This window comes from Leptodactylus fuscus, chromosome 1 (genome assembly GCF_031893055.1).
Source record: "Leptodactylus fuscus isolate aLepFus1 chromosome 1, aLepFus1.hap2, whole genome shotgun sequence".
Lineage (NCBI taxonomy): Eukaryota > Metazoa > Chordata > Amphibia > Anura > Leptodactylidae > Leptodactylus > Leptodactylus fuscus.
Genome location: NC_134265.1, coordinates 326,812,142 through 326,834,349, shown reverse-complemented (window position 1 = coordinate 326,834,349; position 22,208 = coordinate 326,812,142). Strand labels below are relative to the sequence as shown.

Here is a 22,208-nt window from a genome sequence, read left to right as displayed (position 1 = left end):
ACTTCCTGCTCCATTCTCTATCTAGCGGCTTCTGATCACTGCTGATCAGTGGGTGTGCTGGGGGTCAGACCCCCACTAATCTGACCTAGCCTTAGGATACATCATCGATATTTTTAGCCCGGAAAATCCTTCTAACCGTCCATGAGTCAGGCAAAAGCTACAACGACTTTCTCAAACTTATGCTACGTTAGGTGCCAAAGGGACATGTCCGGCCTTCATCAGATGTATGGAGCCCTATGAATACGTCTAATATAAACACTGGTATACACAGTGTGCCTAGAGTCTTAGTGGCCATCTACAATGTAGTAAACAGAACCATGCCACCAGAAAACTCCAATCTTAATTTATTGTATTCATTTTTTCATGAAACAGAAGTAACTTCATCACATGAGAAACCATTGCATGTTCCACAGCCTTCATCCGTCCACAATCACCTTCGCCTCGTTGATTTTCATCAATAACCCTTTACTGGACAAAGTTAACTCTGCATGACGGCGCTTCAGATTCTCCAAGGTCTGCTTGAGTTCTTCAGTGGCATCTACCTTGTCCTCAAAGTCCCTGAGAAGCACCTTGTTACCGAGCAGGCCACATTTTTGCTTGAGTTTCAGGTTATCCATTCTCAAACTATCTCTGGCCTGCTTGGTCCTAGTCAATATGTCCCTTTTGTTGGCCACCAAGGCCTCGACCTCAAAGAGCTTCTCTTTTTGTTCGTGATTCTCAGCTTGGACAAACTGGAGCTTCTCCTTCACGTGAGTGAGCACTTGCACCGTATTAGTAATTTTCTTCCTGAGCTTCAGCAGCTCCTCATTTCTTTCTTCGATTTTCTCGTTGTAGGTCTGGTTTTCAATTTTCAGTTGCTCAAAATCAATAAGGTGCAAACCTTCGGCCAGCTCCTCCTTGGAACGTAGGGTAGATTCATGGCGCTGTATCTGATTTTTCAGCTTGATGTTCTCCAGGCGAACTTGTATGACTTCTTTCTCCTTACGCTCTTCCCGGGACTGTAGCAAGTCTATTTCTTGGATGAGGGTGGAGGCCATGTTTTTCCCAGCTCCTCGTTTACTGAGGCTACATAAGGCAATCTTCTTCTTCTGTTCTTGGAAATCCACCCACTCCTTGTCCACCTTACTTACAATGTCCTGACACTGGGCTCTGATCTCCTCTACCTGCTGCTGGTGTAATGAAGCTTCTTCCTTGTACTTTCTCCTCATCTCCTCCAAGGTGGTCAGATACTTAAGGTAGCGTTGCTCCTGATCGGCTGCATGTTTTGACGTCTCAGGTCGGGTCTCGTCTCCCTTCTTTTTGCGGAAATACTCGTAGAGCTTGTGTTGGAGCTGAGAATTGTGCTGCTGGATCTTATCCCGCTCCTGAGCCAGGGTATGGTACTGCTGGAGAAGTTCTTCTCGAATTTGTTCATTATTATCAACCTCCTCTTGCAGCTCTTGGTTCTGCTTATCTTCCTCTTGACCTTCTTCCTGTTCTCCTAGAAGCTGAGTCTCTTCCTTGGACTCTAGGTCCATCTCCTTGGTGGTCTCCAACTCATCGTCTTTTGGAATCACTGCATATTCTTCTGTTTCATGATGGGGGTCTGTTGGGTTATTACTTGAGCCGCCCAATTCTTCCTCTAGGTGCAAAGAGGAGCCAGTCTCTGTTATAGTCACCTTGCCATCTTCTTCCATGGCATTGGTTGGATCAATATCGTCTATACGACCAGCGCTAGGATCTCCGACAGTTTCTTGATCCATCAAAGCTTCAAATTCTCTGGTGCCCTCCTGGCTAGTACTTGGGTCTCTGGTGCCCTCCTGGCTGGCACTTGGGTCTCTGCTGCCCTCTTGGCTGCCACTTGGGTCTCTGGTGCCCTCCTGGCTGGCACTTGGGTCTCTGGTGCCCTCCTGGCTGCCACTTGGGTCTCTGGTGCTCTCCTGGCTGGCACTTGGGTCTCTGGTGCCCTCCTGGCTAGCACTTGGGTCTCTGGTGCCCTCCTGGCTAGCACTTGGGTCTCTGGTGCCCTCCTGGCTGGCACTTGGGTCTCTGGTGCCCTTCTGGCTGCCACTTGGGTCTCTGGTGCCCTCCTGGCTAGCACTTGGGTCTCTGGTGCCCTCCTGGCTAGCACTTGGGTCTCTGGTGCCCTCCTGGCTAGCACTTGGGTCTCTGGTGCCCTCCTGGCTAGCACTTGGGTCTCTGGTGCCCTCCTGGCTAGCACTTGGGTCTCTGGTGCCCTCCTGGCTAGCACTTGGGTCTCTGGTGCCCTCCTGGCTAGCACTTGGGTCTCTGGTGCCCTCCTGGCTAGCACTTGGGTCTCTGGTGCCCTCCTGGCTGGCACCTGGCTCTCTGGCATCCCCTTGACTGCCACTTAGCTCTCTGACTCCTTCGTGGCTGATACTTTGCTCTCTGGCGCCCTCCTGGCTTATGTCTGTCTCCCTGGCATCCTCCTGACTAGTGCCAGGCTCTGTAATACGTTCTATTTCAGGTCCCTCCGCCACCGACTCACCGCTCTCCCTGACATCTCCCATGCTGACAGGTTCTCCGGTCTCCCCGGTACAGACAGCCGGCCGTACAGCTATAGCCGTGTAGAGCTACTTGTGTATTTACCTTTCTATAGGTTTCCATGGAGACGTTTTCGGAAAGGCGGAGCTTCGCTACCGCGCTCGCTTTACTACCAAGCGTTCATAGGCTGAGCGCAAGTGACGTCACGAAACAGAAATCCATCGTCCAATCCCCGCAGCGCTGTGAGACTCCAGCCTATTAGAGGCCAGCAGTTTCCAAGCGCATGCGCAGAGAGTACGAGCAGCGGTGGGCAGTACCTTAGCGGTTGAACCCAACAACAGCTCGGCGGCCAAGATGGCGGACCTGGGCAAGAAGTACTGCGTCTACTGCCTGGCCGATGTGACAAGCCTGCGTATGCGCTGCACCGAATGCCAGGACATTGAGCTGTGCACCGAGTGCTTCTCGGCGGGGGCAGAGATTGGGAATCACCGGCGGTGGCATGGATACCAGCTGGTGGACGGCGGGCGCTTCACTCTATGGGGGCCTGAGGCGGAGGGAGGCTGGACGAGCAGGGAAGAGCAGCTGCTGCTCGATGCTATCGAACAGTTCGGCTTTGGCAATTGGGTAAGTTGTGTATGTGTGCGGTGCAGCCTGCAGGGGGCGCTGGGTGGGCAGATACACTACAATTGGCAGCATTTCCTGCAGAGCTGCCAGTGACCCCTGCGGCCACAGTGACCTGTGTATTGTCTTGGGGCTAGGACTGATCACATTTAGTTTTTTGCATTTACTTTTTTGATTCTATAACGCTTTAAAATTTTGTTTATCAAACTTTTTTTTAAATTTTTATCATTTTTTTTTTGTATTCTAAATCTAAACATTACTACGGAAAAAAAGTTAGAAAATTGTCTCTGCCAAGGAAATGGCCATAAAAACTGCAGCGACTTAGAGGGGCTCTATCAGCAAAATCATGCTGATAGAGCCCCCACATATGCGTGAATATTCAGGCACCGTAAATGTTATATTAACACCCCCCCCCCCCCCCCCCTGTTTTAAAATAATACCCTAAAACAGAATGTGATCTACTTACCCATCGTGCACGCTGGGCGAGCATTCAGGGTCCACTGTCTTCTTCAGCCACGCCTCCTCTTCCTGCGATGTCCTCGGGTCCCGTCTTCCTCCAGCACTCACAAACTGACATTGCTAAAAAAAAAAATGGCCTGGGCACATGCGCAGTAGCATGCGGCTTCTACTACGGCTACTGCGCATGCGCCCAGGCCTTTTTTTTTTTTTTTGGCAATGTCAGTTCACGAGCGCTGGAGGAAGACGGGACCCGAGGACATCGCAGGAAGAGGAGGCGTGGCTGAAGAAGACGGTGGACCCTGAATGCCCGCCCACTGTGCACAATGGGTAAGTAGATCACATTCTGTTTTAGGGTATTATTTTAAAACTCAGTTGCCTCAATGGATGGGCAATGGGAATAACTCCGTTCTGGAAGAGGGGCTGCAGTTCCGAGAGTCACCACTATACAGTGAAGAGCGCTGTAGGTCTAGGAGTAGATCTGTTCCTGTTCTCATTGTAGAACTTATAATCAGGGAGGTCTGATCTGTAGAGTATCTGGGCATCAGACCTCCTCAGTATGAAACATGCACTAGGGGCCGGGACAATGAGGGTCCCATACTCTGCCTCCACCGATCAGCTCTTTTCGGTACAGTGTAAGGATGCGGAAGCAGGTGGTCCTATACGCTCTGCTGGGGCTCTAGGAAAAAAAAAAAGAAGAAAAGGTGAGGACAAGGGGGGGGGGGTAGTTGAGCCTGTAACCTCTTCGCTGAGTGTCATACATTGAAACGTGACTTTGCCAGCTATTGCTGCTCTGCACCTTTCACTTAAAACTTCCATGGGCTCAGTCTGTTCCCCATTCAAGTGGGGTGGCTTAGCTACAATATCCTATACAGGCCTTGGAAAAAAAAAAAAAAAAGAGAGAGAAAAAGTAGATATTTCCTTTAAGCCACCACTTGCGGTGACCTACATGGACTACGGCTCGGCTTTATAGACGTTAAGCAGGCAGTGAGTTGGCACACAGTCCATTGTGGCACAAAGCCTTTGGTTTCCCTGAGCTGCTTTTTTGGATTGGGCTACCTGCACTGTAGCCGATCTATCACTCTTGTAGCTTGCCGTCTTGAATAGACTCTTCCATTCAGGAGGTCTGTAGTGAGTAGACAAAGGATAGACACATAAGTGGTATAGTCATGGGTGATGAGCGATTTCTCCTATTGACTTCAGTGGGGGCGCCCTCCTACGTTTAACCATTAAGGAGGTTGCTGACTATTCATCGGGCCATCTACAGCATTTTACTAGGACCTTCTGCAGGATGACTCTAAAAGTGAGCAGAGGTTTTCAGTTATCAGTAGATGCAAGCTTTAGGTTTTTCTCTTCTGCCATAGAAGCAGCGCCACCTACAGGAATCGCAACACAACTGATTTAAACCACTCTGTTCTAGACTCAACCATGGGCTCATTGGCAGCAGGGCGGGCATCATCAAATCTGCCTATATGCAGCACTATAGTCATGATATGGGCTCTGCTGGAGGGTTATGTGACCTGCCTCGTTCATCAGTAGCCATATTGGTCTCTCTGTAGTGCTGCCTATCTCATAGTCACTCGCAACCAACACTTTGGGAAACAGAACTTGATCTTCTCCTACATAGTGAGTTCCACCTTCTACAATGTACAGTTTTGGACTTTAGGTTATTGACCTCATGAGACTGATGTCCATGTAACTCTTGGCATTCCCACAAATCATCCGCGCAGACTTTGGTGCTCGGGCACAGTGCCATCACAGCTTCTGGTATTGTAGTTCAGTCCCATTTACTTGAATGGACTGAGCTGGACAAAGACACAAGCGTTGCAGTCCCTTTAAATAAAAGGTCAATGTTATCAGGAATTAGACCCCCTCAGATCTAATGTGGAATACCTATTTTAAGGATAGGTCATCTTCTAGAAGATAGACCTTAAAGGGAGCCTGTCAGCAGTAAATCTAATCCTAGTACCTTGTAGAAGGGATTCAACAGTCTCCAATATGCCTTTGTTCTTCAGCTTTGGAACCCTATTTTGTATGTAAATCCGTTTTATTCATATGCTAATGCAGGCTTGCTTTGCCCAGGAGACTAGAGCTGAGCCCAAAGCTAAGGCAGCCTCCAACCACTTACTGATGACAGACTCCATTGAAGCTAGAGCCCAAAAATCTTCATTGTGTAGACTCTTGGTTGGAAACTGAAATCTCATTCCATCAAGTTACATGGGTCCTCTTCTATATCTAGCATGAACTTTTTGGCCATGGATGACGATGTTCAGGACACTGTTCGATATTCTAGGACTTTGCTAATGTAGCTTTATTTGTGTTTTTTGCACAGGAGGATATGGCTGCTCATGTGGGAGCATCCCGGACTCCGCAGGAAGTGATGGAACACTACGTCAGCATGTACATTCATGGAAACCTTGGCAAGGCATGCATACCAGACAATATTCCCAACAGAGTCACTGACCATACCTGCCCTACAGGGGGCCCCCTGTCTCCCAGCCTGACCACTCCGTTACCTCCACTAGATATCACTGTGCAGGAGCAGCAGCAGTTGGGGTACATGCCTCTTCGAGATGACTACGAGATCGAATACGATCAGGATGCTGAAACTCTCATCAGCGGCCTCTCTGTCAACTACGACGATGACGACGTTGAAGTAGAACTCAAAGAATCGTGCGTGGACATGTACGTCCGGAAACTGAAAGAGCGGCAAAGGAGGAAGAACATAGCCCGGGATTATAATCTGGTACCTGCATTTCTGGGAAAAGATAAAAAGGATAAAGAGAAGCCTGCCAAGCGGAAAATCTCCAAGGAGGAGAAGGAACTGCGGCTAAAACTCAGGTCGCTCTATCAGTTTATGTCCAGTAAGGAAATCGAAGACTTCTTTGAGAACATGCACAAGGAACGAATGTTGAGGGCAAAGCTTCGAGAACTACAGAGGTATCGGCGAAACGGCATCACCAAGATGGAAGAGTCTGCGGAGTACGAAGCTGCCCGCCACAAACGGGAGAAGCGGAAAGAGAACAAAAACACCGCCGGCTCCAAAAGAGGAAGAGAAGACGGTAAAGAGGGAGAATTCGCTGCCATTGAAAACCTTCAAGGATTTGAGATGTTATCGGACAGGGAGAAGGTTCTCTGCAGTTCGCTAAACTTAAGCCCCACGCGCTACCTGACTGTCAAAACCATTATCATAAAGGACCACCTCCAGAAAAAACAGGGAATCCCATCCAAGAGCCGTCTGCCCAGTTACTTGGACAAAGTCCTAAAGAAAAGGATTCTAAATTTCTTGACAGAGAGTGGTTGGATATCCCGGGATGCCTCATGAAGTTTTTTTTTTTTTTCTTTCAAATTATTTTTTTTTTTTATAAAAATATCTAATATAAAAAAAACCTTGTACAGAACGGACACCGAAGCTTTATTATACTTGTAAATATTTTTTTACATTTGTTTTATTTGTATGGTGATCTATTTTTCACATACAGAAGTCACCGTTCCCTTCCCGTTACTAAAGAGGTGCTACCTAGTTTCTGGAATGGCGAAACTGGCCAAAATGGGGCGTTTAAGGAATATAAATGTAAAGATCGACATGCCAAGGACTAGTCACAATGGGGTTTAGGATTAAGGATTGCGTCCTTTCCTCCATGGCGGCCTTCGTTGTGTAGGATTGGGTGATGGCTACATATCAAGTGGTATATAAGTGAACTTTTGTAACGCCACGTCTACATGTTTATTGTATTTTGCTGCAGCAGTGACAAGAATGCCACACAATGGGACAACTCTCCTCGCCTTAGTCCTCATGGTGCATCACGTTCACTTTGTGACACTGATCAAGTGATCGCACCGTGTGAGCAAATTATTTGTCATGTTTGGGTATTGCTCAGAGGTAACTGTTCTTGTGTACAGCTCTCCTTTTTCTATATGCATGAGTTCCACCTCTTATAATTCACACAGATGCCGGGTTCACACTAGCGCCGCTCTCTCCATTGCTCAGATCTGTTAGGGGATCCGTATGACAGAGAGCCAGATCACTAGAACAGTGGTTACACATGTGGCCCAGTGAACTCCATTGACTATAATGGGGTCTTTTGGGTGTCCACCGTTCAAAAACTGAAAGTGGAGGAGAAAAAAATAAGTCCTCTGTGCAGACGTGAACCAGTCTGACAGTTGAAAACCAAGATCACCTTAAGGGTAAGTTCACACAGGGTTTTTTGGTCAGGATTCTGAGGCCGTATCCACCTCAAAATCCTGACCAAAAAGACAGCTCCCATTGAAATCAATGGGAGCTGCTCAGGTCTTCTTTCCGGGAGCCGTTTGTTCTGGCTCCTGGAAAAAGAAGCGAGATGCTCATTCTTCAGGCCGTTTAGCCTCGCGATTCGGCCTGAAGACTCTCCCTCCTCCCAACTTAGGCACATCCGTTGGGCCTAATCCGGAGCGGAGTGCGCGACTGGATGCCAGTGCAGTGCACCAGCATTCAGTCTAAGTGACCCGTATTTTGGACCGGAATCTGAGGCGGCCTCAGATTCTGGTTCAAAAAACCCCGTGTGAACTTGCTCTTAAAGGATTTTTTTTATTGACCAGTATTGGATTAGATGAGGTCAGACCGCCATTAATCCATCTGTTCGGTGGTAGCTTTGCAGACTCTTCACTACTAGGGACAATGATGTCCATCCTGTAGTAGCTGTGCTTGATGCTACACACAGTTCCATCTCACTGTCTTAAATGAGATGGAGCTGCAGTACCACACTTGGCCACTACAGAATGTATGACAATGCCACCCCCCATCCCATGGCCATTCTTCAATCATCTAATCAGCAAGGGGCAGCCAGCAGTTGTAGCCTTCTAAGCTGAGGGTCATCCATCAATCTTAAAGTCCCACAAACCTTTTTTAAGGAACCTGTTGGGGCAGTAAACCACCTACAGGTCCTTTATGGTTTGGTAACTTAGGGTTCCAAGTAGTCCTGATGTATTGCAGTCTGCACATCGCGGTTCTTCCCGCAGTGTTTTGAACAGAAAGTTCACAGTTTTCCTCCATAGACTTTCTGTTTAACCATGAAGGGACCCAAACAATGGAGAGCCCAGCCCTAGTGTGAACCTAGCGTAAGTGGGAATGGGGTCTTAGTAAGCTGTTCTAGCTAATATGAGCACCCAGAGATGTTGGCTTTTGCTTGGGTTGTTCGCAACAGCTTTTGAAGTCTAAATCTGACCATACATATGAGAGCTGCGTGATGCATGCAGATTCAGCTGGGCTGAGCATGCATGTATGTCTTGGGGAGAGGGGAATAAGCCACTGCCACGTGTCTGTGGAAGCAAAGGATCCAAGCCTGATCCTTCTTCTCTTTGACATCCAATATCTCAAGGTCTCCATACATCTTACCCATTTCTCACGTGTATGGTTAGGTTTATACTGGTATTCTTTTAGGACTTGTGCATGTGAACCTTTTTAATGGAAAAAAAACTCCTACAATGTCTGGTATTTTTGTTTTGGGTTGTTTTTTTTTTTGCTGCAGGTAATGTTTTCACCAATCCCTCATAGACCAGTCTATTGAGGGATCTGTGAAAATAGACAAATGGGATGTGTCCTATTTCCCGGCAGTAGTGAGGCCTTACTCCTATCTGGTCTATGGTCCTATAGACTTGCTACACCTAAGATGTACGTGGCCTCCTTGTTGATCATGACTATATGAGAACCATTAGCGCACCCCTATCATTGATGCTTATTCAGGGCACTCCTTACTGGAGACGAGACGATCAATGAAGATGTTTTCCTGTACGTCCCCATGGTCAGATTGTATATTATTATTATTTTTGTATATTTTCCTTGCCCTCTCCCTTCCCTAGTGAAATACTAAGAATGCGAAGTAAATACATAGTCTTATGTATATATACAGTACATGTACATTTATACAGTGTGTATATCCTATTTATTTTGGTTAATATGTAATTATATGTACAGAATTTTTTTTTTTTTTTTATTAAGTATACCATTGTCAATTAGCAAGGGGGGAAAGATTGAAAGGGAAATCTGATGGTCCTATCCTGTGCAATGTCCTGTTTATATTTTCCATGGTATATTATAAAATATTATCCAGTGAAGTCGGGTGTTTGTCCAGTCCTTACTGTAGTACGAAGGCTGACTATGGCTGCAGAGATCTCACAGGTTTGAGAGCTGAAGGGGCCAGTGATGGAGTCTGGTTTATGGTGAATGTAGACGGCTTTCTATCCATCACCATGTACATAGGCATCGAGGCCTTCCCTATGACGTGACTGACTTGCTATCGATGGTCCCAACTCTCCAACCACCCAAGAGAAGTTTCACAAAAGCAGTCTGATACTGATGCCCTGTCCTTAGTATAAAAGGAATAGTGCACCCCATTAAATTGGCAAAGCCTTATAACTCTGCAGTACCCAAAGACCCCGCTACCCTTTGTACGGGGGCTGAGCAGTGCAGGGCATGTAAACCTTGTTACAGCTTGATCTGCAGGGGGGCCTGGATGTCAGACCCCACAGATCTAATATTGATGACCTGTCCTAAACATAGCCCATCAATATTAGAAACTGGAGACCCCCTTAAGCTTTGCTAGCTAGTCGTAGTGTACCGGTTGTACATTTCTTACAGTGCGGTATGTTAGGACTTCTCTGGCAGTCACCGGGGTGTTGGGGTGAGATCTCATTTGCAATAACCTATTTGATATTTCTGTTGTCCTGTCATTACATTCGATGGTCTTGTGCGGCTTTCTCTTGGTCTCATGTCCTAGTGTGCCCTCCTTTCAGATGTAAATAGTGTATTGTATTATATGTATATAAGGTGTGCAGTTTTTTCAGTATTTTTATACCAGAGTTCACAGAGCAGCTAAAGAAAACCGCCAATACAAGATGCTATACAATGCGTGTTACCTTATTCCACCACTAGGGAGCTCATGAGGAAATCCATTGGCCTGTCTTACCGTTGTAAGTGAATATGTGATCTGTATTAATGTAGTGGTCAGCAGATTGCTGTTCATAGCAGGGGCCATTTACACCATACACACTTGGCAAGCTGGACAACATCCCTCATTGGGGTTAGGCCGCCATCTACCATTGTCATTCACACCCACCAGTAGCCCGTCCTTGTCAGGGCCTCCATCTTAGCAGGGTAAACCCCACTTCAGGACTACATGATCGACCCCAAATGATGGGGAGGGGACAGTTTTCAAAGTCCTGCATAACCCCTTTAACTTCTTCCACGTCCCTGGCTAAGTGTGGCGCACACAATAAGAGATTAGTGTTAGAATAGATGTGCCTAGATGGGGGATCACATGGCCAAAATTCACCTGGGTATTTTAGATTGTCCAGGATCAACTTCTGTGGAAGAACGGGGGGCAAAAAACTAAATTAAAAGCGTACTCTCCTGCCCTGGCACTCCATTGTTCCCTGCCAGTCCCTGTTTAGTCTTGGGCCACGTCCTTATTACGCCAGAAGTCCTGCACCCCATATTACCACCCAGATCAATCGCCTGGGCCGCAGGACTTCCAAGGACATGGCCTGAGACTGAACTGGTCCAGTAACTTGTGTGCCCTTTTTTTTTTGTTCTTAATGTGTTGCTCTCTATGGCATCCGCTAAGCTACCATACACATTATGAGGACTGAGATATATCCTAACTATACTGTGAACTGAAGGAGGTAAACCCCCAAAAAATGAAGGATTGGATATGCTGAAATTCAACATGCCTGATCCTTTTATTCTCAAAGACTGATAAGTGAACCTCCCCTCTCCTCAATTCAGAATATACACACTTAGCTGAACTGAGCATGCCTGCTTGCATATGGGGAGGTGGGAGGACTAGCTGTATAGTCACCGGAAGGATTTGGGGTGGCCATGTTATTGGTATACTTCTACAAATCTAAAATCGATAGCGTGACCAGAAAGATCAATCAACATAGGCAGCCGTTCTGGATGTTGCCTTGGCCCTCTGCTCCATGATGGTTCTCTTTACTGTATGGTCACTGTGTATACGGCCCACTACCTAAATTATTCTTCTCCATTGTAAGACCCCTTGCTATGATGTCGATCCTTCCTGAAGAAGACTTGTTCCTCCTCAGTGTGTCCCTGTCACACTATGTGTGTTCTCTGTGCTGGTTTTGTATCACTTTGCACAATCGTTTTTCAGCTGTTTTTTGATAGACAGGTTTTCTATGGGGTGGCGACGGTTTCCCTGCGCTGGGCCTTACCTGTATAGGCTGGAGCACAGAGGATCGGGTGAAGTTCAGTGTGGCGTCCTCCTCATGCTCCGTATTTATTGTCCAGCGGCTGATGTCACTACAGCGTGTATACACAGTACATTATTTCCATTTTGTATGATGTATTAAACATGTTTCTGTGAAACGGACTTGTGTGTCATTGGATTCTGTTCTCACATAACATACACCCCCACCTATACCAGCCACTTGGACAGACAATCCATTGCTCTGTGTACCAATTCATTTATCCTGTTGGTGGCGCTGCAGCAGAATTGAACACTTGCTTCCAGCTTACCCCATAAGTTAGAGCTGATCCTTAGACAACCCAGCAGGGAGACACCATGACAGTTTTCAGGCATTCATGTCACAGGATCTGCAATGTTTCAAACACATTGTGCCAATGATGACCCTTGGAACTTTCTGGTGAATGTGATGCCAGTGACGAGTTAAACTTCTACCCATAGTGGCCAATGGAAGCAAGATGAAGTTAATACGTCACCAGTAAAACTGCAGCCAACACCTCAGCCAGTGGTCGTATAAGCGAGGGAAGTAAGACACTCAAAAGGTTGTGTATATATTATATATACATACACATCATATGTGACCCGATTACAGTCTGATAGTTAAGGTCATGTTCACACGAGAGATTCAACCAGTCAGTCAGTGTGATTTTCCAGCCTGAACAATATATAGATTACAGTATGGGAGAGGGTCACAGAGATGCTCGGCCTCAGGTGAAGTTCACAAGGTGATTTTTGGTCTGGACCAAAAGCTGGGTAGTCGCGACTGAAAACCGATGCAGTGCACCAACCGCTGCTCCAGATTAGGCCCAATGAATGGTCCTAGTCAGGAGGAGGGAGTGTCTTCAGGCCGAATCCTGAGGTGACTCCGCCTGAAGAATGAACATCTCGCTTCTTTTTTCCGGGAGCTGGAAGAAACGGCTCCCGGAAAAAACTCCTGAACGCCTCCCATTGATTTCAATGAGAGCCGACTTTTTAATCAAGATTTTGAGGCGGATACAGACCAAAAAAACTCTGTGTGAACTTACTCTTAAGGCTACATTCACACAACAGAATTTCATCACCTTAACATCACGTATTCTAGTTCTCTATGTTGCTCCCCTACCGTCATACTGTCCTGTACTGTATTTACTATGGGGCATTATGTTGCCGAGACACAAGGACTCCTCGTATCATAGATAACTGTACTGTTAGGAGTCCTTCGCCCTGCACAATGTCATGTGAATCTAGTGTCATATATGAGGAAACCAGACAGCAAGTGTACACTGGCACCAAGGAGTGGGCCTTGCAATGCATTGACAGGTTATTTTTGGTGTTGTCCCATATAATACATTGGCATGTACCCCATTTAGTCATCTGTTCCCAATGAGTTTTACAATCACATGGTTTCTTTATTCTTGACAAACACTCGAACTGTCAGATTAGTTTAGGTCCACCTTTAAGATAACTTATCCATCAAGAATGAAAGTCATTACTATAAGTGTCCTACAGTCACCACTAGAGGGCGAGAATGTCTTATGTTAAAATGGATAAATATACCTTTTTTTCCCCCAAATTTGGGGGGAAAAGAAGGGTGCGTCTTATAGTCTGAATGTGGTGCCGCATCCGCTGTAATAGAGAGGCGGAAGCCGGCAAGTGATAGACGCCATTACAGGTGCCGGGGCCTGCGACATCGCTGCGCTCCTCTGCCCTGCATGAAGCCAGCAGCGAGAGGATTGATGCTATTCCGCTCCTCCGTCCCCCCGCCGCTGGCTTCATGCAGGGCAGGGCAGCGATGTCTCAGGCCCCGGCGTCTATCCCTCCCCGGCATCCGCCTCTCTAGTACAGCGGATGCCGGGTCAGTACCGGTGGCCCCTTCTCCCCCGGGGCCGGTCCCCACCGGTCCCATACCTGTAAAGTTGCAGGCCAGCTCCTGCGCGGCGATATCGCAGGAGCCGACCTGTTCGGGTGACAGCCGGGAGCCTAATGAGGCTCCCAGGCCTGTCACAGCTATATTAGTATTGCGGCTGGGTCTATGACCAGCCGTAATACTAATAGACAGAATGTCCCATAGACGGCAATACAGTTGTATTGCCGTCTATGGGACTTGCAATCAAGTGACCGCAGGTTCAAGCCCCCGGGGGGGGAATAAAATAGTAAAAAAAAAAAAAAAAAAAAGCTTTAAAAATATATAATAAAAATATGAAATAAATAAAAGTTCTAAATCACCTCCTGTCCCTAGAATATATATATATATAAAAGTAGAAAATCATATATCATAAACCACCGGGTTTTTTTTTCAATAAAAGGTGATCTAAGAAATAGATATTCCCCAAAATGGTATAACTAAAAAGTACTTCTGGCCCCGCAAAAAAAAAACACTCTATGCATCCCCGTACAGCTGCAGGGTCACCTGTCAATGTGGCCTTGCAGCTGTTGCAAAACTACAACTCCCATATATTAAATATTTTACCAGTTTTTGCTTCAAATTTTTTTTTCCCTATTTTCCTCCTCTAAAACCTAGGTGCGTCTTATAGTCCAGTGCGTTACGGTATGTCATTGGCTCTCCAGTGGTTGCTGCAGGCGGCCAGCAAATTCCTAGTGACAAATTACAACCTTACCCCTGGCATTCACACAATCAGAGTTTCAGCCATGAAACTCTGTCCCCGTGTTGGCCAAATTTACCACCCCCGAACAGTGTACAGGGAAAGGGACCATAGATAACTGTAGTGCTAGGAGTCTCTCTCCCAGAATACTGTTCTGGCTGGTAAATCTGAGAAATAGTGACCAAGGTACACAGGTAAAACTGTGTGTGTGTGTATATTATATATATATATATAGTTACAGATCAGCTCTTTGAAGAGACTGCAGCCTTCAGGTGGCAACAGAAGACGTTCCACGTACCAAGCACAGTCTTGTACATATTGTAATGGCAGTGCTTAGTATTACAGCTCAGCCCCATTCACTTGAATGAGACTGAGCAGCAGCTGAACCATGTAACAAACACTTCGACACTATTCTGTCTACAGTTACAACATATTTATGAACAGCGTGCACCAGAAAGAACAGAAAAATATGCCTGGCTCGACTATTAAACCCCTCACCGATGAGGTGATATTGATAACCTGTCCTAAGGAGAGGCTTTCAATACTTTCCAAACAGAAACCCCCTTTAATGCTAATACATAACTGTGACAACTATAAAGAAATTACTCAGAATTTGGACCCTTATGGTGCTCATATTCACTTTCAGATGAGGAAAATAGGTGTCTAGCACAGAATAGTAAAGGGAGAAAAACAGAATTGTGAAAAATATTTATTCAGGGTAATATATCCCAGAAAGCGGCGCTGTAGGACTCCCGCTGCAGCGTACAGACCGCACAATATAATAATTATATAATCACCTCTATAGTCCTTCAGTATCCTATACTCTCCCAGAATAGGAACGCAAAATTGGAATGAAAGTCTCCGTTGTAGAAGCCACTGGCACAGTCCAGTCCTACTCTCCGCTGTGGCACGGATGGGGAATAATGTATACGGTCATTTTGAGATTTCCTCTTGGGATATTAACGCTTGCCTAATTTGAAGGGGCATTAAAATTCCAAATAAACACTGGGATATTTGGAATGACAAAATATTCGCCTGCTCGGTGACTGAACAACATGGATGTTAAAACTGACCTATGTCCCCTTCACTACACCTACCAGCGCGGGCCTCAATGTACGCTCATGCAGCTTGTATCCTACTTTAGTGACTAAGGCTACGGTGCCAGGCTCCTTGCCCTCCACTGGGGTGTGGAATAAGGCTTCGTGCTCGTAAGGATCAAACTTTGCACCCACAGGGTTGAGCTTGACTACCCCGTGCTTCTTGAAGACTTTTTGCATCTGGACTTCAGTCATGACCAGCCCCTCGTAGAGGTTCTTCAGATGAGGGTTGTCATCCTTGATTTCCTCTTTGGGGACGCTCTGAGTTGCTTTTTCCAAGATGTCGGCCACTTCCAACAAATCCTTGCAGAACCCTTGTATTCCTTTAAATGTAAGAATATACAATAGAATTACATTCCATGTCTGTAACCGAAAGAGGTTTCCTCACAACAGGAGAGGGGCTAGGTTGTAGTTTGGTAGTGGTCGCAGCACTGCAAACCCATCAGTCATAGTGAACAAGGAACTGCATGTGCCCCTGTCTGAATGAAACTACAGGGGTACAGACATGCTGCAGCTCCATTTATTTCTATGAGACTTCTTAAGGGAGCTGAGCGCTGTACTCGGCTATCTCTAGAAGTCCCTCCACCGGGTGACAACACATCTGCACTACGGTTGCTCCATTGCAAGGACCCTTGTCTGTAGTCAGAACCCCAAAAATTGTACCTTATCATTCTGTGAATAGGAGATCAGTCATATTAGTGAACTCTTTTAAAGAAAGGTTCCAATCATAGACTTCTATGCCATATGTATAGGATACATCACACACGTCTGATGTCCCTTGTCTAGGGTCCTCACTACCAGGCAGGTATCAATGCACGTGCATGTCTACGAATGTTAAAGTGGTTGTTTGTGGGATTTCCATCTTATTCTAAAACATTCCTCATGAACCCAATCCCTCACCACTGTTGTTTTAACACCAGGTTCCCATTGTTCTCCACTTCCTGGTCCTATCTCAACACGCAGGTAATGCCACTCAGCCAGTCAGTGGTGGGGAATTTATTAACCCATCTATGCCAGTTTTCTGGGTGTTAAAGTGGGGCATTTTTGATGCGCAGCACTTCCCACAAAATGCGTTACATCCATCATTCTGCACCTCGCTCACTACTTTGTGAAAGTGGGAAAAGCAGAGTAGGCCAAGGATACCTCGAACTGACAAATTTAGTATAACTCATGCCAGAAAACTGGAGTCTAAGGGTAAGTTCAGACGGAGTTTTCTGGCCCAGAAGCCTCAGGTTTCTGACTGAAATAAGGGTAGCCGCAACTGAAAGCTGGTTCACTGCACCGGCATCCAGCTGCGCACTCCATTCTGGATTAGGCCCAATGAATGGGCCTAGTCCGGAGGAGAGAGTGTCATCAGGCCGAATCGCGAGGCGACTCGGCCTGAAGAATAAGCATATTGCTGAGTGGCTCCCATTGATTTCAATGGGAGCCGTCTTTTTGGTCAGGATTGTGAGGAGGATACGGCCTCAAAATCCTGACCAAAATACTCAGTGTGAACTTACCCTTACATAGGAAATCTATGGCAGGTCGTTTAGCACATTCCAGTCTTAATAGATCCCCCCAATGTGTCCAAATAGGACCAGGAACTAGAGGTATCGGAAAAGGACAAGGAGTTTTTATTAATTTTTTTGAAGGCTGGGGTTTATGGACATGCTGGTGAAGCTTGTATCTCTACAGAATCACAAAAAGTAAAGGTGAAGCCCTGGATCCTCCATATATCCTCTATTAACATTCAACATAATATTGGTAGGTCTTCCTTTGCCCAAAGGTCCACCTACATTGAAAAAGTGATGATCCAGACAGACAGTGCCAGCTACTCACCATACAATTTTGCATCTTCCACCATTTTTTGACTCCTCTGCCTCAGGTTCTCTGTGTCTGCTAAGGCACGCTTGTACTTATCCTGGGGACAGACAGGAAAAAAGAAAAAAACGATTAGAAAACTCCAGACATTATATACTGGGAAAGAAGGGTCAGGAGGAAAGTGTTGCCGAAACACGGTTCATATACCAATCTACTCAGGTTGCCATACCCATATGATCTCACTCCCTATACCCTCATACACATGAATACTGGATTCGGCCTAATGTGCATCTGTTCTTAATAGGGAGAGCAGACTAAGCTTGTCTCCGCGAGGATACAAAAGGATAGGGAATGGTGAAAAACAAATCCCTGACAACAGAGGTGATATAATGTGTCTTATACTTCTATCAATAGGACCCACATTAGCTGGTAAAGGTCTCCACAACAACTTTGTATGTGGGTGAAGAAAATTTTCTCAAATTTACAGATCTGTAATGGACAGTGAAGCACAGCCAAGATATAATCCAATGTGTATATAGTAGGGGAATCAAGAGGCGCTGAATTCACACATGGCATTAGTAGTGCAGTCAGCAGCCACGTGGGTATGCTCATGAGGAGAGCAGAGTGGGCAACAACCAGATGCTTCTGACGTCTATCTCTTAAAGAACAGAAGATCAGGCCAGTCAAATCTAACATAGAAAATTTGATTTTCTTTCCCAACAATAACCAGAATGATGCTTCAAGGGTCGGACACTGATACTGTTACTAAACAGCCATTTATAGGAACCACTAGAGTGAATTTCTTGCTTTTAGAAGAGCGAACAGGAGCTGAGCTGCAGTAGCATGTGGTTCGACCACTGCACAGAATTGTCTGCATCAGGGCAAGTCCACACGGCGATATTTGGTCCGGAACCTGAGATGGAGGCCGCCTCAAGTTCCGAACCAAAAGCCGGGTATGAATGCCAGTGCGCTCCGCTCCGGATTAGGCCCAATGAATGGGCCTAGTCTGGAGGAGGGAGGGTCTTCAGGCCGAATGGTCACTAGGCCTGAAGAATGAGCATCTCGCTTCCGGAAAAACTCCTGAACGGCTCCCATTGATTTCAATGGGAGCCGTCTTTTTGGTCAGGGTTTTGAGGCGGATACGGCCTCAAAACCCTGACCAAGAAACTACGTGTGAACTTACCCTCAAGCTCTGTACACAGTGTGGAAATCTGTGAATCGCTGCGGATGCCCCCTTCTTCTGAGTACATCCACCCATGTGCCAAAATGTTTTAGCCCAAACAAAGTCTGGTAAAAACTGTATAAGGTGGAGGCCCCACGTTGTAGAAACGCAGCTATTTTTTGTTGTAGATTTTGCTGCTTTTTTGTTTTGAGCAAAAGTCAAGAATGGTTACAATAGGAATGGAAAATATATAGGAAGTTCTTGTACTTCTACCTTCTGCTCAATCCATTCCTGGCTTTGGCTCAAAAAAGAAAAAAAAAACGCAGCAAAATCTGCAACAAGAAAAAGCTGTGTTTCCACATCGTGGAGCCTCAGCCTACAATCTTCCCCCAATGATCCTGTGTGTATGGCAGACTATAGGGATCATAATTCTCTTAGCACTCACCGTCACATCCTTCACCTGCTCTTCTAGCTTTGCCTTCTCTGCAGTCAGCTGTTCTGTGCTCTCCTCCGCTGGCTTTTTACCCTTTTCCTCCTCTCTTTCCTGCACAGGGTTATTGGGCTGCTGAGCCGCTGTGCACATCAGCTGTGGACATGTCCTAATGCAGAAAGGGAAGAGTACATGAGCATTGCTTAAGCCTTTCACTAGCAAGTTACTATCAGGGGTAATGAGGATTAGTGGCAGTCTTTCCCTATCCAAAAGATATAGGATAAAAGTCGCTTAGCTTGGGGTCCGAACACTAGGACCCTCACCAATCACAAGAACAGAGGTTTCCAAGTGTCCCATTTGAGTGCAGATGATGCCTGCCCGCAGTCAATTTCATAGAAGTGACTGTCTATGCACACCACCACTACATTCACATGGGACGCTCAGGGACACTTACAGATCCCAGTTTTCATAATGAGTGGGGTCCAGCAGTCAGTGGCTGAAGTTATGTGTTTTCATTCACTCCTATTTTCTGCTTGTCCCTGACCCTCCGTCTTTTTGTCAACTTTGAAATTTTATCGTGCATGTGCAGCGGCTCTCCATTCATGTCTATGGGAGGTGACCTGAAAGATGGCTGCCAGCCAACCACCAAAGAGGTAGCCATAAGTCCCTGGCCATAAAGCGTGCACTGCTGAAATTGTGAAGGATTAATAACTTAGGTTGATGCTAGAACAGAGCGGTTAAAAGAAGCATCTCCCTCATGTGGTTGGGCATGTTAGCCAATCCACCCTCCACCTTGGCATTTGTAGTTGTAGTGCTGTCTAAGTCACAGTCAGTAAATAGGACTCTCCTAAATGCAATCCTAACCTATTTGGTGGTAGCTAATAAAAGCCACTGGAAGTGACATAGACAGCGAAGCCAAATCACTGACATCTCCTGGAGAACCTACTTGTAACCATTACACCCCTTAAAGGGGTCATTCAGGGTGTTTTATTTACTTGTTACTTCCGGGGTTTATTTTTCATGCTGGACCTAGAGCACAGGTAAGTACCCCAAGAAGGAGTGAGAACAACCCTGGGGTGGTCCCCAGAATCTCCAGGAACAAACTCTTGGAAGAAGTGATGCTAGGTTCACACTACTGTTCGGGTTTCCGTTCTTCGTGTCCGCTTGGGGACCTGAAAAACAGAAACCCTATTTGCTTAAAACAGTAGTTACCTGCAGAACCCATAGGCTATAATAAGTTCCACCCAAAAAACGCAGACCTCGAAAGAAAACTAAACCGAGCCTGAATAAAATAAAGCTGCCTGGACAATCCCTTTAATAACTGGGACATTACACAATTGTTTGTATGCCTGAAGTGAAGTATTGCTGAGAGATGATGTAAGCCCTGCCCCCGGCAATGTCCAAGGACAAGGAGGTCACATGATGGATGGAGGCAGCTATGCTGACTGATGGAGCGTTATACAGGTCTATTCTATGTCTACTACACTACACTGCCCCCTCACACCACAGGTTATGTAATGTCACTGCTGCGGCCACCGGATCAACCCATATCCCCCCCATAATGATAAAGACACCGCACCGGGTGTCCAAGAAATCACATGATCAGAACTGCGTACACAATGCTGCGGAAATAATTCCTAAAAATATAATATAACTTTAATAGAAATTTTACCAATTATTCAATGAATTTTAATTTTACAGCTGCGTCAATTTTACAAACGCTGCCAGAATTTCCATTTCAAAAGAAAATCGTTAATAATTGTAAAAAAAATTCTACAAATTTCTACAAAATTCCAGTCTGATAGAGATGTAGCAGTGCTGACTCGGTCATACTGATGACCTGCAGTCCCGCATATAGTAATGCACAGAGACATCCTCAGCTCTGCTACATGTAGCTGGCAGGTCTCTGGCACCTGGAGAACTACAATAACCAGCAAGTCCTGCTGAAGCTACAAGCATAGTGGAAAGAAAAGCACGTGTAGCCCATGTCTTTTCCCATGACTATCGGCAGCCCCGGGCTTATTCTTCTTACCGCAGCGGTGCCCTATGTGTCCGCAGCAAGGTCCTCAGGTTATGTCCCAGTATCCGCAGGCCCCTGGTCGCCATGTCTGCCCCTTCTCAGCACTCACGCACTGCACGCAAAGGACAAGCCGCCTCTCAGCCTAACCCACTAGCTAGTAGTTCAGCCAATAACCTGCGTAGAAAAGAGTTCTGCGCATGCTTAGAAGGGACAAGGTCATGCTGCCAACCTAGTCAAGAATGGTTGTAGAGGAGTTGAAATGTCAAATAAGAAATTGCGAATGAGAGTGCGCGGTGATTGGCTGCAGGGGTCAGAGGGCGGGGCTTGCGGTGAGAACTTGTGCAATACCTTGTAATATGTGCGCTGTGACAGCTAGTCTGTAGCCTGGAATTAAAGGGGATGTCTGTGCCTTCTTCCAAAGATAGCAGCACCCATTGGGGCTGAGCTGCAATACCAGACAAAGCCTAAAGACAGGTGAGGCACTGTTTTTGGAAGGGAGGCTATGTTTTAACAGTCCTAGGTGATGCTTGATTCATGACCTTACATTATAAGGGGACAAAGGGACAAAATATGCGCACCGCGGCAAACTTAGCCCACTTTTATGTTGACTGCGCCCATTCTCATTCATTTTTCATGTGCCCCCACACAGTATAATCCTACAGTCACCTGTCAATTATATTCCCCCCTCCATCTCTCCCCCAGTTTCATATAACCCCTTCATCTGCCCCCAGTTTCAGGTCCCCCCATCTCTGCCCCCAGTTTCATGTCCCCCCATCTCTGCCTACAGTTTTATGCCATTCCCCCCCTTCATCCGCCCCAGTGTCATGCCGCCCCCCCTTCATCTGCCCCAGTGTCATGCCGTTCTCCCCCCATTCATCTGCCCCAGTGTCATGCCGCCCCCTCTTCATCTGCCCCAGTGTCATGCCATTCTCCCCCCTTCATCTGCCCCAGTGTCATGCCGTTCTCCCCCCATTCATCTGCCCCAGTGTCATGCTGCCCCCTCTTCATCTGCCCCAGTGTCATGCCATTCTCCCCCCTTCATCTGCCCCAGTGTCATGCCATTCTCCCCCCTTCATCTGCCCCAGTGTCATGCCATTCTCCCCCCTTCATCTGCCCCAGTGTCATGCCGTTCTCCCCTCCTTCATCTGCCCCAGTGTCATGCCGTTCTCCCCCCCCCCCCTTCATCTGTCACAATGTCGTGCAATCTTCCTCCCATTCATCTGCTCCCAGTTTCATGGGCCCCCTACATTATGTTCCCCTCATTGTTTAACACAAATACTTATACTCACCTTCAAACACTCCCCCGCCGCTCT

At 46.6% G+C, this 22,208-nt stretch overlaps 3 protein-coding genes across 4 annotated transcripts; 1 reads left to right on the top strand and 2 right to left on the bottom strand.

Annotated features, from left to right (window-relative positions):
• Positions 1-380: 380 nt before the first annotated feature.
• CFAP184 (cilia and flagella associated protein 184) lies at positions 381-2,601 on the bottom strand. The gene has a single exon (XM_075266264.1). The coding sequence runs from the start codon at positions 2,508-2,510 to the stop codon at positions 417-419; it is 2,094 nt and encodes a 697-aa protein (XP_075122365.1). The 5' UTR covers positions 2,511-2,601; the 3' UTR covers positions 381-416.
• A 183-nt stretch (positions 2,602-2,784) lies between these two features.
• On the top strand, positions 2,785-6,928 carry TADA2B (transcriptional adaptor 2B). Its single transcript, XM_075260915.1, has 2 exons — positions 2,785-3,108; positions 5,894-6,928. Exons 1-2 carry the CDS (start codon positions 2,839-2,841, stop codon positions 6,884-6,886), a joined length of 1,263 nt encoding a protein of 420 aa, XP_075117016.1. The 5' UTR covers positions 2,785-2,838; the 3' UTR covers positions 6,887-6,928.
• Positions 6,929-15,076: 8,148 nt separating this feature from the next.
• Positions 15,077-21,026, bottom strand: GRPEL1 (GrpE like 1, mitochondrial). Of its 2 annotated transcripts, none has more exons than XM_075260939.1 (4): positions 20,908-21,026; positions 18,891-19,044; positions 17,302-17,383; positions 15,077-15,803 (listed from the first exon to the last, which is right to left on the bottom strand). In XM_075260939.1, the coding sequence occupies exons 1-4, from the start codon at positions 20,979-20,981 to the stop codon at positions 15,457-15,459; spliced, it is 657 nt and encodes a 218-aa protein (XP_075117040.1). In that variant the 5' UTR covers positions 20,982-21,026; the 3' UTR covers positions 15,077-15,456. The 2 variants fall into 2 exon arrangements, with proteins under 2 accessions (XP_075117040.1, XP_075117048.1); XM_075260947.1 differs by having other exon boundaries at positions 18,906-19,044.
• Positions 21,027-22,208: the final 1,182 nt, after the last annotated feature.

Excerpts from the sequence above, each read along its gene's own strand:
- TADA2B (XM_075260915.1), top strand. The coding sequence starts at position 2,839 with ATGGCGGACCTGGGCAAGAAGTACTGCGTCTACTGCCTGGCCGATGTG. Across the intron at positions 3,109-5,893 it reads AGTTCGGCTTTGGCAATTGG|GAGGATATGGCTGCTCATGT; the intron begins GTAAGTTGTGTA and ends TTTTTTGCACAG.
- GRPEL1 (XM_075260939.1), bottom strand. The coding sequence starts at position 20,981 with ATGGCGACCAGGGGCCTGCGGATACTGGGACATAACCTGAGGACCTTG. Across the intron at positions 19,045-20,907 it reads ACACATAGGGCACCGCTGCG|GACATGTCCACAGCTGATGT; the intron begins GTAAGAAGAATA and ends TTTCTGCATTAG. Across the intron at positions 17,384-18,890 it reads AGCAGGTGAAGGATGTGACG|GATAAGTACAAGCGTGCCTT; the intron begins GTGAGTGCTAAG and ends GTCTGTCCCCAG.
- CFAP184 (XM_075266264.1), bottom strand. The coding sequence starts at position 2,510 with ATGGGAGATGTCAGGGAGAGCGGTGAGTCGGTGGCGGAGGGACCTGAA.